The sequence below is a fragment of the Ruditapes philippinarum genome, unplaced genomic scaffold, assembly GCF_026571515.1.
Source record: "Ruditapes philippinarum isolate M1 unplaced genomic scaffold, ASM2657151v2 ctg1424_1_1_1_1, whole genome shotgun sequence".
NCBI lineage: Eukaryota > Metazoa > Mollusca > Bivalvia > Venerida > Veneridae > Ruditapes > Ruditapes philippinarum.
The window spans coordinates 240456-260408 of NW_026862094.1; the positions used below are offsets into that span (position 1 = coordinate 240456).

Below are 19953 nucleotides of genomic sequence, written 5' to 3' on the forward strand. Positions count from 1 at the left end.
AATTCCCAGGTCCGCTTGTTTCCAGACGGTACTGCAATATACATTGCTCTGACGTCTGCAAACCAATCAGTCACCCTCCAAAATGACCTAAATCGGTTAGAAAAGTGGGAGTTGGAGTGGGATATGGAATTTAACCCCTCCAAGTGTCAAGTTATCCACGTCGCAAAAAGGAAACATCCTATTCCATCAAATACTACCTTCATGGAGTCCAATTAGAATCGGTAACCTCAGCTAAATACCTAGGCGTGGATATATCAGAAAACCTCACGTGGGATGCCCATATAGACAGGACATCCAATAAAGCAAACCAAACCCTAGGATTCTTTCGCAGAAACATAAAGGTTAAATCCCAATCCATTAAGTCCATCGCTTACCAGACGTTAGTCAGACCCCAGCTTGAATATGGTTCTGAAGTATGGTCTTCCAACAGCAAAACACGAATAGATCAAATTGAAAGTGTTCAAAGAAAAGCAGCCCAATGGATAAAGCTAGACTATAGTCAGACCTCTAGCGTCACGGATATGCTTCACTCCTTTAACCATCGAAAACTGGAACTCAGATGTATATATGCTAGGTTATCCCTTTTCTCTAAGATTCACCATGGTCTGGTTGCTATCCCTATAGAAGAATATTTGAGACCCCTGTCCCAAATATTACGTCAAGGTCATCTCTTATGTTATAGGTTATTCACAGCAACTTCGGCCTATTATAAATTCTCATTCTTTCCTAGGACAGTATACCACCGCAGTTCAGTGCAGCCATAGCTTGCATCGAGCATGTTTCACCCTAGTTTTCCAGCCCCTGTTTTTTAACATTTTTAAATATTCTTTTATCCTCTTTTAAACAACTCTTTTTTACTTTCTTGCGACTTTTGACGTGCAGACATGTCTACGTCCCCGCGACGGGTTTGACGTTTTATTTAACGGAAGATAGATAGATAATTCTTGCATAGCAGACTAACGTTTCCGTGAGTTTTACCCATGCCGGAAATTTCATCTGGCATGGGGGGTTCCAGATGAGTCGCGTGCCAAACAACAACGTCATTTTACCGCACTTTATGAATGAACCGCGTTAAAATGACGTCATTTTAGAAGGGAAATATGTGCTTATGATGACGTCATTTCACTGTTGTTATTTAAGTTGTAAGTTCATACGCTATTGTAAGAAAATAGTAATGGATGAAATGACTTTAATTTTCATGAACATATATCGCATTGAGGTAAACCATTTTAAATATGAAATAATATGGCAGAATATGCAAGAAAAAATATCTGACATATGTTTGCGGTTCGGATCGGAATATCCGTCCCTCGGGAACCCGCCCATGGGCGGTAACTCGGCAAGCCTCGTTACCGCCCAATGGGCGGGTCCCCTCGGGACGGATATTCCGGTCCGAACCGCAACATATGACAGATATTATTAATGTAACATCAGTTGTTCGTAGATTGTTTTCTAAAAAAATCTTTAGACATTACAGGTAAAACACCGAAGGTATACATGTTTATTTGCTCTTGTCTAGAATGACCTACCATTTCACTTGTATTGGATTCCCTCCAATGTAAATTTTTTATTCGATTAACAGAGATAAGGTCCTATTTAAAGTGTTTCAAGTATAAAACAAGCATACTTGTAGAGTTACGTTCCCTTGAAGCAATTCGCCATTTGTAAGGAAGAAAAGATTTCATATTGGAAAACCATGTGACATTTTATAGGTAATATTATTTGAATGTAAGGTTTTGAAAAATATTCTTCAAGTCTTAGCAGTCACTTCATACGATACACTGTTTTGAAGCAAAGAGGGCGTAAAAAATTTCCACGTGCTTTGGGACTCTCAAGTTTTTCTGCTTTCGGAGACCTACGGCCCCTACTGTATTTTAAAAATCCTGGTGAAAACCCTGATATTATGATAGGTCAAAGCCGACAGTGTCGGAAATTTTTATAAATGTGTGAAGTTGATGTTCCCTTACCAATAGACTTTAGAACCTGTTTATCAGCTATTTTAACATTTTACCAAGAAGTGGCTAGCTGTACAGTGGTAGCAAGACACTTCACCCTCCAGACACTTCACCCCTCAAATTTTGAAGACACTTCACCTCTCAAGACACTTCACCTCCCAAAATCAGTAAGACACTTCACCCCTCATCCATTTTTTTTCTATAAAGTAAATAAGCCAACAACATAATGCTTTTATATGTTTATTTTAATTATTTTTAGTATTTTTTTGATAAAATCATAAATAAGTTTTTAATTAAAGTATTTTGATTATTTTTAGTATTATTTGATTAATAAGTTTTTAATTAAAGGACAATTTACAGACTTTTTTTTAAGAGTAAATATTTGTTTTAACATGTTTAAGTAAATAATTCAGAAACAAATAAAACATGTAATAATTGTAAACTCATTTACGTATAACATGCAAAATAACAGAACATTTTACTGGTTCAAAAAACATATTTTTATAAACGTCCATAAATTCCCCCACTTTCTCTAAGAATTCCTTGATCAGTCCTTAATTCATGATGATTGTATTGCCCAATGTTATACAAAGCACTTTTATCCATTTACTGTTTATTGCATGTCACCTTGTTTATTCAATTAACATGTTGATTGGTTGTTTATTCAACAGATATCTCATAATTGATTGGATTAAAAAGGTATTATTGTATGAAAATTAAATAAATAAATTTATAAATAATATTGTATGTAAAATAAATAGATAAATAATATTGTATGAAAAATAGATAAATAAAATGAGGGTTCACAAACTTCAATAGAAAGAATATTCAGTTAGTTATATCACTTTCCTTTTAAATGAAATGAGTTTAAAATATATAAAAATAAAATAAAAAGAATTAACTTACTAATATTAACTTTGTGATATGAGCCTTTTTGTAGGACAAAAACAACAATATACATGTATATACATTGTCTTTGGTCAATAACATGATGAAATAATAATAAAATTTGTTAAAACATTTAACATACTCAATCACTATTGAATATATTTAACATTTTCAACATAAATAATTGTTTAACACAAAATAAAAAAATGGGGGGTGAAGTGTCTCAATCAAATTTCTTAAAATGAGGGGTGAACTGTCTGAGGGGTGAAGTGTCTGCAAAAAAGGGCCTAGGGTGAAGTGTCTGGGGGGGTGAAGTGTCTGTAAACCTGTACAGTATGGGCTGTACTGCCAGCCAATAGTTCGGAAAAGAGTCAACTCGGCCCTATACCAACTTGGCACGGGTCAACTCGGCCCACTTTACAAAAATATATATAACGTATTTACTTTGCTTTGCATGTTGTTAAGGTAAATGAATAGTATGATAGCATTGATTTCTAACCTGTTCGATTTAAGGGCGAATTACCCTAATAAGAAATATTATTTAGAAAAAAAAAATGTTATTTATTTGTCTTGCAGATTCGATAAAATTAATATAGATATATTAAAAATGTGTTAAGTTAGATATATGCATTTTGTTTGTAAAGTAATTTTCAAAAAAATAATGAAACAAAAACGTGTTTAATTAATAGCATAAGCTTCTAATTAATTGCAGGTGGTCACTAATCAAATTTTAATGAATGAGTTAATCATAATTATCACCTGATTAATCGGTATCCTTAACATACACATTGATTGATAATAATAGCCCGTGACAATAGGAGTCCTTTGATGTCTTATATCCACTTTTAAAAGTGGGCCGAGTTGACACGTGCCGAGTTGGAATAGAGCCGAGCTGACTCGGGGGCCCGAGTATGTTTTAGGGCCGAACTGACCCGGATTTAATAGTTCTAGCTGTACGTAAGTAACTTATGTATAGCCTAAAGGCTAAACACACTGTTTAGGATAGCCGTACAGCATTTTTGTGTCGCCTTGTCAGCGTCCCCTGAAGCTTGTCCGGAGCCATAAGTCACAGGGATTTTTTTTGCTCATTTAATAGCTGTTATTGGGTCATTTTCCCAATAGAAAATAGTATATTATTTTCCCAATCCACAGGAAAAAATTCCCATTTGAAAGTTACTGAATAATATATTGAATAAAAAATTCAAACATCTTTTGCAAATAAAGGCTTCTTCACTGTAATAGTGCTTAAATGTTTGAAGATGCCATCATTGACAGTAGTTGTTTGCATCCATTTAATCACTGCAAAATTTCAGTCATGCATTTTTTCTCAATTTTTAACAAAACACCGCTGAAATTCCCAATTCCATGGGTATGGGTCGTATTCCCAAAATCTTGGAAAAAATCCCTGAGTAAGTCATTATAAGTCAGATTGACTTCAAACTTGGTATGCATGCTTCTTATAATGACCTGAAGTGCAGTGCACAAGAAACGGTACTCTGCATTTCTTTTTTTTTTTAGTTATTGCCCTTTGTTAATTTTCATACTTAATTTTTGTCCAGCCTATTTCTCCTAAAGTATAAAAGCTATGGACTTGAAACTTCATAGGATGATAGATCTCATTAAGAAGAAGTGCAGTGCACAAGAACCGGTACTCTGCACTTTTTATTTTTGAGTTATTACCCTTTATTAATTTTCTTACTTTATTTTTGTCCAGGCTATTTCTCCTAAAGTATAAAAGCTATGGACTTGAAACTTCATAGCAGGGCTCGAGCTAGTGGGCGATTCGGGCGAAATAGTCGCCGAATTCCGTCTGACTTCGCCGACATCCTACATGAAAGCGAAGATGAAGTCGCCCGATTTTATTGATCCATTATTGAAAATTACCAACGATAACAATAACTGTGAATAACATGTTGTGTGTGTTTGCTTTGTTTACCCTCGCCGCCGGAAAAATTGACTGTTATGCATCTTAATCAACGCGAAATGTCATTAATCTGTTTGTTTACCAACATGTCATAAAAGTCTAATTAACAGACGCTCGAGGAACAATTAGACTCTGCCCACGGCGAGATTACCGATACGTGCGAGAAACAAATCGTAATTTACGTTTTAATCGAGGCGACATTATTTAACCAATCATTAAATCGCTAACATACAACTACCCATAACAATTATTTATGATGGACGGATCAAACGTCAATTAAATTTTCACTATCGAATGATTGTCAGAATAAAGAGGACCGCTCGACATATAACTGTAACGGTAATTTTAAATGAAAGTTATGATAACCTTTTTTGTCGACGAGTTAAATTTGATAAAATTAACGGCGTATTACACTGTATTTATTACAAATGAAGTTAAATTAAAGATCGTTTCTTTCGTTATCTACTTTCATTTTCTTTACAACATAAGTGAATATGAATATAATGTCCGGCGCAAGCTTTTTAATAGTAAATCAGAAGGGAATAACTGTTAATCCACCCATGATATGATCCATGATAGGAATCAACTATGGCTTTTTTATCTTCATTAAATGCAATGGTTGCATTACATGATACTCATTCTTATTACTTGTTTCAAACTTCTTTTAAACAGAGACATAGATAACAATAGTTATAATAATAGCTATCTATGTCTCTGTTTTAAATTAAAATTGAATATTCTGTTGTAACACAAATCCAATTCATTTAATAAGATATGTACAGTGAGTCAACATCATTGCGATAACATACAAGAAACATTGATAAATGAATCTCCTCACTTCTCCCTAAAGTCTCCCCACTTCTCCCTAAATCAGCTGGAGGGAGAAGTGACTTCTCCCTAAATTTTCAACCTAGCTTGAGCCCTGCATAGGATGATAGATCTCATTAAGAAGAAGTGCAGTGCACAAGAACCGGTACTCTGCACTTTTTATTTTTGAGTTATTACACTTTATTAATTTTCTTACTTTATTTTTGTCCAGGCCATTTCTCATAAATTATAAAAGCTATGAACTTGAAACTTCATAGGGTGATAGATCTTATTGATAAGAAGTGCAGTACACAAGAACTGTTGCTCTCCACTTTATATTTTTTGAGTTATTGCCCTTTGTTAATTTTCATATTTCATTTTTGTCCAGTCCATTTCTCCTATACTATATTGTTCACAAGGCGACACATCCGACTCGCGGAGTTCTAGTTATGATAGCAAAGCATTTTTAAAAGATAAATTTGATTAAACCCCAAAAAATGTTATAATACCAAATGAAAACTTATTCATATACAGGATCAGAAATGCTTAAAAAAAATTTAAAAACGTAATTGAATAAGTTCAAGAGTAGCAACCCCACACCAATTTTTTTATTTTATTGTATTTATAAACAATTTATTTCATCTTATGGTGCTCATTATAAGCATTTCAGAACAGTTTTCCTTTTCTAAATATCTTTAAAAATAAAAAAGTTATGGCATTTAATAATGTTGAAATTTGCGCATTTTTTAAGAATTTTTACTATATACAGTCAATGAGAAATGCTTGCGCGTTGACGGAACCGAAACGACTTCGTTTATGACAAATTTCACATTTAAAATACCATAACTTTTTTATTATTTGAGATATTTTGATGAAATTTGGAATATAGGTAGATTAGGTGTTACTGAATATAACTGGATTATTTTACAGACCATTTAATGTAGAAGAGCAATTACTGAGTCTAATACAGTGGGCAAGGCATCGATAAATTTTTTGAAAAAATTTATTCATTTTTCATTTATCAACATATATGAAGTAACAAGAAACTACAGAAGTACTGTATAATGAAATCCAACATGAATGAATATCAAATTGCTCTACAGCATCTGCAATGTCATGCTTTTATCTTTTTTTTTCTCAAAAAATAATTATTCACTTCTTTTGCAGTTATTAAATAACTATTCTTCCAGAACTCCCGCAGTCTCGAATTATCGCAGTATATTCTAAATTGAACATAAGTCAAACAGCCCGAAATTCCTCACTAGACCAAAAGAAATGAAATTGATTTGATTTGCTATTAATTGAGATCAAAATTAAGAATGTTTTCTATTGCTAACATAAATTGATGCACCTGGATATCAGTTGTCTTTGTCAAGAGCTCTATAATATCAATATGATTTATTTTGCCGATAAATGTCAGTCGGTAGGACATAATTGTTTAAATTAATGTTATTTTTAAGGATCTGCTTCTCCCATTTTCCAGATTTGTTTTAAAAGCAGTCTTCTTCATCTTTAACCATTTTCTTTGAAATTAGTTGACTTCATTTCATCAGATTTCAATGAATAAGCATACATCTCGGCAATTAAACATACTTCGACATTACAATTTTGGGGCAGTTCTTGCAATGATTGGTAATGTATAAGTACTGTTATCATCATATATTTTGCAGATAAATGCCAGTTGGTATTATATACTTTTTAAATGCTATTGAAGTATCTGCTTCTCCCCTTTTCCAGATTTTTTTTAAAGGAGTTTCATCTTTAACCATTTTCTTTGAAATTAGCCGACTCCATTTCTAATTTTCTTATCATAGCTGATTCGGGATTTCAATGAATATAAAGCAGACATCTCAGCATCCGCATTAACAATTTTGGGACAGTTCTTGTTGTGTTTGGTAATCTGTATACTACTATATGACAAGATTTATTCATTAACAGCATTGGTTTGTCATCTTATATTTGTCCAAATGATCCAAGTGTTGTCAAATATTGTCATCATCAATATTATTTCATGATATTTTTTTGTCAGGTCAGTCATGCACCTGGAAAAAAATAAAGTATAAAGTTAGTAATTATAATAAATCAGATATGAATTAAAAAGAAATGCTGGCAAAATAAGTTTAAATACATTGTTTAAAAATATTATTTATCCTTTGTATATGAGCGTAGAGGTAAACAGATTTTTTTCAGTCAAAACTGTCACTGACAGCAGGTCGACCCTGCATTCACCATGTAAATTGCTCATTAGAAATAAATTTCTGCTTTAAATAATTATAAAACCATAAAAAATTAATTAAATATTTAATAAAAAAATGATTTCCTTATTAAATATACGATATCTCATTGAAACCTGAAGCATCGGTAAAAAAAAAAAACTTTTTAGAATTTGAAAAGGTAGCAAGACACCTCACCCCCCAGACACTTCACCCCTCAAATTTTGAAGACACTTCACCCCTTAAGACACTTCACCCCCCAAAATCAGTAAGACACTTCACCCCTCATCCATTTTTTTCTATAAAGTAAATAAAACAAGTTGGTCAACAACAAAATGCTTATATATGTTTATATTTATTATTTTTAGTATAATTTGATTAAAAATTTTGCTTATTACCTTTATTTTTACTAAGTTTAAAGCTGATTTACCGTAGGTTAATTGGTTGTATTGCCAAATGTATATCACAGCACTTTCATCCATTAAGTGTTTATTGCATGTCACCTTGTTTATTCAACATGTTGATTAGTTGTTTATTCAACGGTTATCTCACAATTGATTAGATAATTGAATTAAAATGGCGGTAAATTCAAAATGGCGGACTCTGATGGACTGTTGAATTTCCACAACTCGCTGTATTTAATCGTAGATGCGGGTGCTTTAATGGCAACATAATTTTATGATTTATGAATCATTTAAAAGATAATTCAATTTTTTTTCTAGAACACTATTCGTTTTTCTTCACTTACCGATAGTTTTCAAGCAAATCGTCGGCGAGTATCGGGCGTCATAACTTTTTTGTTTGTAAACATATTTAAATGACGAAAATTCCGGGATGAAATGTAAACATTTTTCTGATTGGTTGCAAAAAATCATGAATATTAATTAGCAACAAATGACCCGCAAATAAGGTCATGCGGCATACATGTGACAAGCGCGTGTCCACAATCGGGTTTTGTAAAATCGGCCGAAAGTACACCTGTATATTAAGATTAACTGATAATGATTAAAATGCATATTATGCATGAATAATGAATTTTATATCATTTTGAAGACAATTTATCGCTGATTTATTTCATATAACTTTTATTATGGTCAATATTAAAATTTATTGTTTTACAATCAATTTTATGAACACACTATCGATTTTTACGCTAATTTCTTAAGCTGTAGGCTTATCAGTTGGGGTTGCTATCAAGAGTCTAGTATTATAAAATAATTTTTTCTTTGTAAGTATTTGTAGTAATAATTAAGGCAAAGAAGAAATAGAGTTTAATTTCTGGTCTCTCTGTCAGACCACTTGTTATAACTGTCTTCCCTAGTAGACTGTTTTTGCCTTCCTGGATTTTCAAAATCTTTGAAATATCAAATATGATACTAATACCAGGGCTCTCGCAAATGGGAGATTTGGGCGACTTGGTCACCTTAAGTTTCTGAACTTCGCTGAGCTTGAACATCAAAGTGAAATCGAGCTGCCACCCTTTTTATTTACGGCATGTACAGATCTTTATACATATCACACGTAATTTACTTATCATATTTTGTTTAATGTTTCTTTCTTGTTTTAGAAATAAGAGCAAGGCATTGGCAAGAAATGGATGTAAAAAGGAAACAGACATGATGGATGTCAGTGGTATCAAACAGTATAGTGAGAATACAAAAACAGATAGAAGTATTGGATCAGCTGTTAGTATGAGTGGGAAAACCGAAGCAGAAATTGTGAAGGCTGATCATAAATCAGATGATAGACTTTCAGATAATGAGGTGGGATATGCATTAGATAAATACGATATCTCTTTCTCTATAAAATCAGAAGATGATCCTGAGATGGATATTGAAAGAAACATTTTAGAAGATGATGACATTGTTCCAAAAGAGAATGATTTTATTAAACTGGAAGCTGATATTTATCAAACCAGTGATAACAGTTTTGGTATAGCTGAAACTGAGGACAGTTTCTTTACTTTGGATTGTTCTGATAAGATTGGCAAAGAGTATGAGGGTAGTTTTAATAGTAGCAGAAATAGTGGGGATATCTCAAATGAAATTGGCGAGAAAGCGGAGAGTAGTTTTGATTATGGAGATGACACCGATAGTTATGATGAAGATTACTTTGGGAATAAAGTAAATATTATTATCAAAAAGGAGGTGAAGGATGACCTTGAAGATGAGATCAAACCTAAAGTCATAGACTATGGGCGTAAAACGAAGAAGGCCAAGGAGCATGTATGTGAAATATGTAATAAGGCCTTTACGTCAGATAATCGTGTAAAGCGTCACAAGGAGCAGCTGCATGTTGACGGAAGTAACGAGAATACAGCAATCAGAGAGGGAAAATATATTTGCAAGGTAATTGGTGGTTTATTTATTAAGATTTTTCTTTGCTCACTCTTTTATTATAAATGTATATAAAACTTATTTCTGTACTGTCATCCTGAATTATATAATGTACAGTTATTTCTTTGATTTGAAATTTGACTTCTCAATCTGTAAATGTTTACATGACATTGTATAATGATAATTATATATGTATATGCTTATTTACACATATAAAGTATTGATTAAATCATCATTTTATGTCTTTTTTCATTCCTGTTTTCAGTTCTGTAATAAAAGATTTATATCTCAGTCACGACTTAATCTTCATATAGTGACACATACAGGTAAGTTAACACTCTAGTAAATATCAGTATATCTCAGTGATCAGTTTTAATTTTAATTAATTTTCAGGAATGATAAATAATTCTTTTGACTGACTTCAATGTTGTTGTCCAAAGGACATTATGTAAAGCTGTTCAACACTTGTTTCAAATGACAAATATGATTGCAAGCTTGACAAACTTAAAAAAAAGATGGCATCCGTGTGCTAAATTTTCTCTTATGAAGTACTAAAATATTTCAAAATAACTGTATAAAAAAAGCACACAATTTTAGTATTGCCATTATTTATGAATAGTGCCTAACTTTAAAGCAACAAAATAGTATGTAGATGTACAATATTCACCATAAAAATCACCCATTTATACAAATAATTGTTTTAAGACTGGCTCAGACGGGGCCAGTAATTGTGATACGTTTTGACAGTTTCTAGTATTTGCATGTCTTGGACACCAGAATAGATTGGAGGTGACCTTGCTGACAAATAGTACATCCCTTTTAACAGGAAATAGTTAAACTTTTGAAATACTACTGTATTATTGTATTTTCTGCCTGTTGAAAAATTCGCGCATTTAAAATTTTCCAGGCATTTCATATGAGGAAATATTAGCAAATCAACCAAGGGTAGAATTTAATGACAGGTTAGTTGATATTTATGCTAGAGGAAATTTTAGCGACTTTTGTCAATTCGCGAAATTCGCCAAAATTTCTGTGTGCCTTTATACAGTATTACATTGATAAAATCTTTTTCTTAATTTTTACAGGGGTAAAACCTTTCTCTTGTGATGTTTGTGGACAGAAATTTTCACATCCAACTAATAAACGCAGGCATATGAAGACACATACTGGGGATAAGCCATTTGTTTGTGTGTTTTGTGGGAAATCATTCCCTGTGAAACATTATCTAACGGACCATCTGGTTAAACATACTGGTGAAAAACCACATGAGTGTAAATTGTGCTCAATGACATTTGCTCATCGATTTTCTCTGAAGCAACATGAGCTGTTGAAACATCCCGGAGGTGAGTTGAATTTTCAAGATTCTTATAAAGATCGGCCTTTTACCTGTGACGTTTGCGGTAAGGGGTTCACCCAGCAGTCGAGCTTGAAAATCCATAATCGGCTTCATACTGGTTCGAAACCATATAAATGTAGTGAGTGTGATGCTAGCTTTATAAGGAGTGACACTCTGATGAGACACAAGTTAGAGCACTCGGGTCAGCGTCCCTATCAGTGTGACATGTGTGACAAAGCATTCACATCTGGATACGTCTTGAAACAGCATCGTAATGTGCATACTGGAGATCGTCGGCAGCAGTGCGAGCATTGTGGGATAGAGTTAGCCAATAAAGAATCTCTGACACGACATATGCTGCGACATACCGGTGAATCAATGTTAGAATGCGGAACATGCCATAGGAGATTCGTTCAGGAGCAAACTCTCAGAAAACATCAGGAACATCCTTGTGAAGAAAAGATATACGAGTGTAGAGACTGTGACTATAAAAATTGTAGTGAATCAAAACTGAAAAGACATATGTTAAAGCATAATGGGCAGAAGTTGCTGGAGTGTAAAATTTGTAAACATAAGTTCACCTATCCATCAAATCTTAAGCGGCATATGAAAGTACATGAAAAAGACCATGTAAGGACTCAAAGAAAAGAAACTTTAATCACTGATGATAGTGTTGAACATTTTATTGCAGTAAGTGTGCAAGACATAATAGACATCAAAAAGAATGTAGATACAAATCATACTAATAGAAAAGCTGGTAAAAGAACTAAAAAGGTTAAAACATGATTCGAAAATTTAAAGTTCAATTATATAGGAAGAATTTTAAATCTTGAAACGGACAAGACAAAGTTAATGAAGACACAAGTGCATAATGAATATGATGGACCTCAAGGTAAAGACAAGCTTGCTACTGACTTACTAACAAATGGTAATTTTTCTGAACAAATACCACAAGTTAGTCCATCCAGATTTGATAGAAATTTTGTTACTACTGTTTCTGTTCTTGTTAATTAAAGGGACTCCACTGAGTTTTTTTTTGTTGACATGTTTAGACTGGATTTTTTTTTTAAGATTGATGTTCCATTTGATGTTGGTCTAGACCAATACCTTGCAAAATTTCAGATTATTTGCTCACTTTTCGAGAATGATTATTTGAATTGTGAAAAAGGATCCAATATTGAAAAGCGTTGCAAACTCAAACGGGATTTAATAGAAAAAAAATATACAATTTTAAATATATTCTGAGTTTATTTCTTAAATATCTTTTGCGTATCTTTCTGTTTTAAGTGTCCAAGTTGATCTATGTTTAAATTTTATGTGTCAGGTCTTTGGCTCTCAGTGGAGTTCATTTAATATTCATATAAGGTTCCCATAATTAGTTCACTGTGCTTAAGGTGAGCTATTGTGATCACTCAATCTCCGGCAGCCATCATCCGTCTTAATTTGTTTTAACAATATCTCCATTTACAACGCTGTGCCAGTGTCAACAAACCTTTAAAAGAATGTTCCTTGCATAATCTTTAAAAGTTGGCATCCATAAAATACACTAAAAATCAAATCTTGTCAAAACTATTGGAATTATGTCAATAATCTTAAAGATATTAATATTTTCAGAAATGGTCATTGGTGACCATCTACCAAGTTTGATTTATACACGCTTTCAGTAACTGTTGATTGTTTAATCTGTCTCATTTGTGGGGCTGGGCATTCACATTTTACACACACAAATACGAAATATGCATTTGGATTTCAATTTATCATACCATCATATTCTGAGAAAAATGCAATGTTTTTATGTTTTACACACATGGATCAAAATTTTGTAAGTGTATGATTTTCAAATCATCACATTGTCATATAACCTGGGTTGTTTTTCTTAACATAAGGATTGTTTATCTTTTACAAAGTCTACCTGTTGTCAGCTGCTGTACAGCAGCCACCAAAACGTCCACCATTGCTTCCATTTTTATTTGGACCACTCGCTTGTGGCACATTCAGTGTGGAACATTGCACACCTCTCGTGCAAGCTGTTGCACTTTTGTAAAGAATCTGGAGCATGTGTACTTATTGCATCGTCAATGTTAGTGTTCATTCCACTTAAAGCAATCTAGAGATGTAATTTGTTATCCACTTTGTGCTTGTATGAAACCATTTCCAGTCTATCTAAGAAATTGTCGCTTATTTCTTCTGCAGATTGTGTTATAGGGATTAACAAGTTGATATCAATGCCACAATCAGTCTGAAACTTTTCCTTTAAATTTTTAATTAAGTCCTACACATTTGTTGGCTTTACTGTCAAGGACTTGTACAACAGTCGAAGGGCCAAACCACCCAGGCGCCTACGTAAATTCTCTAGTTGTTCGTCAAGAGTTTATTTTCTTAACAGTCTCTAAATCTTATTACATATGAGTCAGAATTTTCTGTGCCATTATATTGATCTAGGTGTATACTTGCCATATTCCAGAAAGTTTGGGGAATTACCTATCAGGTCCCTCAATCAAATTTGGGGGAAGCAGGTCGCTACCCTCAGCAGGGGGAATTTTAGTGTATAGGGGGAATTTTCCTCTTTTTTTACGATCAAATATCAAATAAACTTATTTAAATCTCAGCTGCTTTTAGCTCACCTGACCACGAAGTGGTCAAGGTGAGGTACAGTGATGGGGCTATGTCCGTCTTCGTGCGTCGTCAACAATTGGGTTGTTAACAGTTCAGCAGTCACGGTTTTGATTGGATCATCATCAAACTTTGTCAGAATGTTTGTCTCAATGAAATACAGATCGAGTTCCAAGATGGGTTATCTCGGGTCAAAAACTAGGTCACAGGAGCTAAAAATAGAAAAAGCTTATTAACACTCTAGAGGCTGCAGTTTTCATCCAAATATTCTGGAAATTTATCAGGAAGGTTGTTTTGATGATTACTAGGTCAAGTTGGAAGATGGGTCATCTCTGGTCAAAAACTAGGTCACAGGAGCTAAAAATAGAAAAAGCTTGTTATCACTCTAAAGGCTGCAGTTTTCATCCAAATATTCTAGAAAATTTGTCAGGAAGGTTGTTTAGATGATATCTAGGTCAAGTTCGAAGATGGGTCATCTTCTGGTCAAAAAACTAGGTAACAGGAGCTAAAAATAGAAAAAGCTTGTTAACACTCTAAACAATTGGGTTGTTAACAGTCTAGCAATCACAGTTTTGATTGGATCATCATCAAACTTTTGTCAGAATGTTTGTCTCAATGAAATACAGATTAAATTCCAAGATGGGTTATCTCGGGGTCAAAAAACTAGGTCACAGGAGCCTAAAAATAGAAAAAAACTTGTTAACACTCTACAGGCAGCAGTATTCATCCAAATATTCTTGAAATTTGTCAGGAAGGTTGTTTTAATGATATCTAGGTCAAGTTCGAAGATGGGTCATCCTCCGGTCAAAAACTAGGTCACAGGAGCTAAAAATAGAAAAAGCTTGTTAACACTCTAGTGCCTGCAGTTTTCATTCAAATATTCTGGAAATTTGTTTTCAGGAAAGTTGTTTTGATGATTACTAGGTTCAAGTTGGAAGTGGGTCATCTCTGAGTCAAAAACTAGGTCAAAGTAGCTAAAAATAGAAAAAGCTTGTTATCATCTAAAGGCTGCAGTTTTCATCCAAATAATTCTAGAAATTTGTCAGGAAGGTTGTTTAGATGATATTAGGTCAAGTTCGAAGATGGGTCATCTCTGGTCAAAAACTAGGTAACAGGAGCTAAAAATAGAAAAAGCCTTGTTAACACTCTAAACAATTGGTTTGTTAACAGTTCTAGCAATCAGCAGTTTTGAAATTGGATCATCATCAAACTTTGTCAGAATGTTTGTCTCAATGAAATACAGATTAATTCCAAGATGGGTTATCTCGGGGTCAAAACTAGGTCACAGGAGCTAAAAATAGAAAAAAAACTTGTTAACACTCTACAGGCAGCAGTATTCATCCAAATATTCTTGAAATTTGTCAGGAAGGTTGTTTTAATGATATCTAGGTCAAGTTTCGAAAGATGGGTCATCTCCGGTCAAAACTAGGTCACAGGAGCTAAAAAATAAGAAAAAGCTTGTTAACACTCTAGTGCCTGCAGTTTTCATTCAAATATTCTGGAAATTTGTCAGGAAAGTTGTTTTGATGATTTCTAGATCAAGTTCGAAAATGGTCATCTCCGGTCAAAAACTAGGTCAAAGTAGCTAAAAATAAAAAAACTTGTTAACACTCTAGTGGCTGCAGTTTTCATCCAAATATTTCTGGAAATTTGTCAGGAAGGCTGTTTTGATGATATCTAAATCAAGTTCGAGGATGGGTCATGTCCTGTCAAAAACTAGGTCATCAGGAGCTAAAATAGAGAAAAAGCTTTTTAAACATCGACAGTTTCATCCAAATATTTTGGAAATTTGTCAGGATGGTTGTTTTGATGATTTCTAGGTCAAGTTTCAAAGATGGTTATCTCCAGTCAAAAAAACTAGGTTTTCACAGGAGCTAAAAATAGGAAAAAAGCTTTAACACTGCTAGTGGCGGCAGGTTTTTAGCTCGACTTTTCTATGAAAAGGGGAGCTATCCTACTCGCCCCGGCGTCGGCGTCGGGTTGCGTTAGCGTTTGGCGTCACACCTTGGTTAAGTTTTTCGTACCACCCCACTTTATTTCAGAAGTATTACAAGTATGGCTTTGAAACTTACATACTTGTTCACCATCATAACCTCCATCTACAGACAAGAGTAATAACTCTGTCAAGGTTTTTGACAGAATTATGGCCCTTTTTTGAACTTAGAAAGTGTATTGAGCTTGGTTAAGTTTTTTGTACCACCTCACTTTATTTCAAAACCATTGGAGGTATTGCTTTGAAACTGACCATACTTGTTTACCATCACGACCTTCATCAACAGACAAGAGGACATAACTCTGTCAAGGTTTTGACAGAATTATGCCCTTTTTGACTTAGAAAATACATTGAATATGGGTAAAATCCACTTATTGCCTTAACCCTTTGAGATATTGCTTTGAAACTTTTAATGCTATTTCACATCATTACCCCCATCTGTACGCAAGAGAAGGTTAACTCTGTCAAGGATTTGTTTTAAAAATTAAGGCCTTTTATCGACTTAGAATCTTGTTAAGTTTTTTGTACCACCTCACTTTATTTCAAAACCATTGGAGGTATTGCTTTGAAACTGACCATACTTGTTTACCATCACGACCTTCATCAACAGACAAGAGGACATAACTCTGTCAAGGTTTTTGACAGAATTATGCCCCTTTTTGACTTAGAAAATACATTGAATATGGGTAAAATCCACTTATTGCCTTAACCCTTTGAGATATTGCTTTGAAACTTTTAATGCTATTTCACATCATTACCCCCATCTGTACGCAAGAGAAGGTAACTCTGTCAAGGATTTGTTTTAAAAATTAAGGCCTTTTATCGACTTAGAATCTTGGTTAAGTTTTAGTACCAGTCCACTTTTTGACTGAACTGTTTGAGATATTAATTTGAAAGTTGGAATACTTGTTTACAATCATGATTCCCAAACATGTCCAGGAGAAGGTAATTCTGTCAAAGATTTTATTTGAATTATGGCCCTTAACTGTCAATGTTTTGTATTATAGGCAAGCACTAAAAAAAAGTCGAGCGCCCGCTGTCTTACGGGACAGCTCTTGTTATTAAAAAATATTCTGGAAATTTGTAAGGAAGGTTGTTTTAATGATTTCTAGGTCAAGTTCTTAAGATGGGTAATGTCTGGTCAAAAACTAGGTCACAGGAGCTAAAAATTGAAAAAGCTTGTTAACACTCTAATGGTTGCAGTTTTAATCCAAACATTCTTGAAATTTTGTCAGAAAGGTTGTTTTGATGATTTCTAGGTCAAGTTTTAAGATGGGTCATCTCAGGTCAAAAAACTAGGTCACTGGAGCTAAAAATATAAAAAGCTTGTTAACACTCTAATGGCTGCAGTTTTCATCTAAATATTCTGGAAATTTGTCAAGAAGGTTGTTTGGATGATATCTAAGTCAAGTTGGAAGATGGGTCATCTCCGGTCAAAAACTAGGTCACAGGAGCTAAAAATAGAAACTTGTAACTAGCTTGTTAACACATTAGGGGCTGCAGTTTTCATCCAACTATTCTGGAAATTTGTCAGGAAGGTTGGTTTGATGATTTCTGGGTTGAGTTCGAAGATGGGTTATCTCCGGTCAAAAACTAGGTCACAGGAGCTAAAAATAGAAAAAGCTTGTTAACACTCTAGTGGCTGCAGTATTGATTCAGATATTCTTGAAATTTGTCAGGAAGGTTGTTTTGATGATTTCTGGATCAAGTTTGAAGACCGGTCATCTCAGGTCAAAAACTAGGTCACAGGAGCTAAAAATATAAAAGCTTGTTTACACTCTAGTGGCTGCAGTTTTGATTCAAATATTCTGGAAATTTGTCAAGAATGCTGTTTTGATGTTTACTGGGTCAATTGCTAAGATTGGTCATGTCCGGTAAAAAACTAGGTCACAGGAGCTAAAAAATAGAAAAATCTTTTTAACACTCTAGTGGCTGCAGTTTTGATCCAAATTCCTGGAAATTGGTCAGGAAGGTTGTTTTGATGATTTTTATGTCAAGTTTAAATATGGGTCGTGTCCGGTCAAAAATAAGGTCACATTGCCCAAATATGGAAAAATCTTTATAACACACTAGAGGTCACATGTTTGACTCAGTTGTAATTTAACTTGGTCATGATGCTTGTTTAGGACATTGCTTGGATGCGATTGTGTCAGGTGAGCGATCCAGGGCCATCATGGCCCTCTTGTTTATTTACACGCATATTTTTTTTTTTAAAAATCCCAAATAGGTTACACTAAACTGTTCAGAAGTGATTGATAAGATTTGAAGAAAAGTTTTTAACACCTTACACCATCAGATCTTTATGCTGCTTAGATTTCTTTATGATTCATTGCCACCACCCCCCACCCCTCACTGCCCCACCTCACAAAAAAATAAAATAAAATAAAAATAAGCATTGTGAAACACATTCAGAAAAATGTCTCCATTTCCACAAATATGAACAATACATGGACCTAAAGTAAATTCTATTCATAAACTACATTTTTAGTGTTCTAACACACCTTTTACTAAGACAAAGCTTCCTTTTCTTGACTTTGTAAAACATTCGTAAAAGTCGGCATCACGAAAAAATGTGACAAATGAAAATTTGTTTTCTGTTTACACATCCACATTCTAGTTGATTCTGATGTAAATTATATAAAATTAAATTGTTTGTTTATTATAAGATTGTTTTTCATCAGTTATTTAATAAAAGTATCATGAAAACAAAACTTACAAGTTTGTAATTTACGGCAAAATTTACCGTGGTTGATGTAACATTTTGAAGACAAAAAAATGATTTGAAAACAAATTGTTGATGGGAATTGTGACTTTTTTTTCTGCATATTTCTGTTGAAATTTTAGCATTTTTGACCAATATGTGACAGTAGATTTTGGAGGAAAAAAGAAACGGAAACGTGCAGACATGTACTGTACGATATTCCGGTCACAAAATAGCCGTCAAATAGAGATGGATTTTAATTTTCAAAAACAACATTAGTTTCCATTTTTCTTTAACACTTTGTCTGTTTTGAGTGGGAATTTTTACCTATGTTAGGGGGGAAAAAACATACTATTTAGGTGGGAGACTGTGGCTGATTATCGGCTGCAGATTTGGTTGATCGAGGGCCCAGTGTAACTAGTCATCTCTAAGGATGGCTACTAGCCACATGGGTTCAAACCCGGTCTGAGGAGCAAGCCTTTGTTTCTTTGAGCTCAGAAACATAACACTATAATTTCTCAGTACTGGTTGGTTCCAGGAACAGGTTTTCAGAGTGAGTTTATAAGCTGATAGATTGTTTCACAATCAAACTAAAATAAATTCTGTATTGACTAAAGGATACATTTCAAATTATTAAAATTATAAAGGGGCTTACTTAAATTACAAAAAAAAGTATATAATACCTACCTGGGGAGTCACAGTATGATTTACTGGTACACGTGTAGAATAAATCGTTGAATGTTTTTGGGTAGAAATAAGGTGTAGCTGTAAAACAGATATATCAAAACTATGACAATGAGCAACATGTACTACAATATATGCAGTGATAATGCCAGGTGACTGGTCACATGAACGTTTTTTGGTTCAATCAAACTAAAATAAATTCTGTATTGACTAAAGGATAAATTTCAAATTATTAAAATTATAAAGGGGCTTACTTAAATTACAAAAAAAGTATATAATACCTACCTGGGGAGTCACAGCACGTAGCATAGTATGTTGGGTTGAAGGTTGGATAAGGGTAGAAATATGGTGTAGCTGTAAAACAGATATATCAAAACTATGACAATGAGCAACATGTACTACAATATATGCAGTGATAATGCCAGGTGACTGGTCAAATGAACGTTTTTTGGTTCAATCAAACTAAAATAAATTCTGTATGGACTAAAGGATACATTTCAAAT

The 19953-nt window shown here is 33.7% G+C and overlaps 1 protein-coding gene across 1 annotated transcript; it reads left to right on the top strand.

The window, feature by feature from the left end:
• The first annotated feature begins 1619 nt into the window (after positions 1-1619).
• Positions 1620-14490, top strand: LOC132717882 (zinc finger protein ZFP2-like). The gene is made up of 4 exons (XM_060701457.1): positions 1620-1712; positions 9355-10135; positions 10389-10449; positions 11209-14490. The coding sequence occupies exons 2-4, from the start codon at positions 9404-9406 to the stop codon at positions 12243-12245; spliced, it is 1830 nt and encodes a 609-aa protein (XP_060557440.1). The 5' UTR covers positions 1620-1712; positions 9355-9403; the 3' UTR covers positions 12246-14490.
• Positions 14491-19953: the final 5463 nt, after the last annotated feature.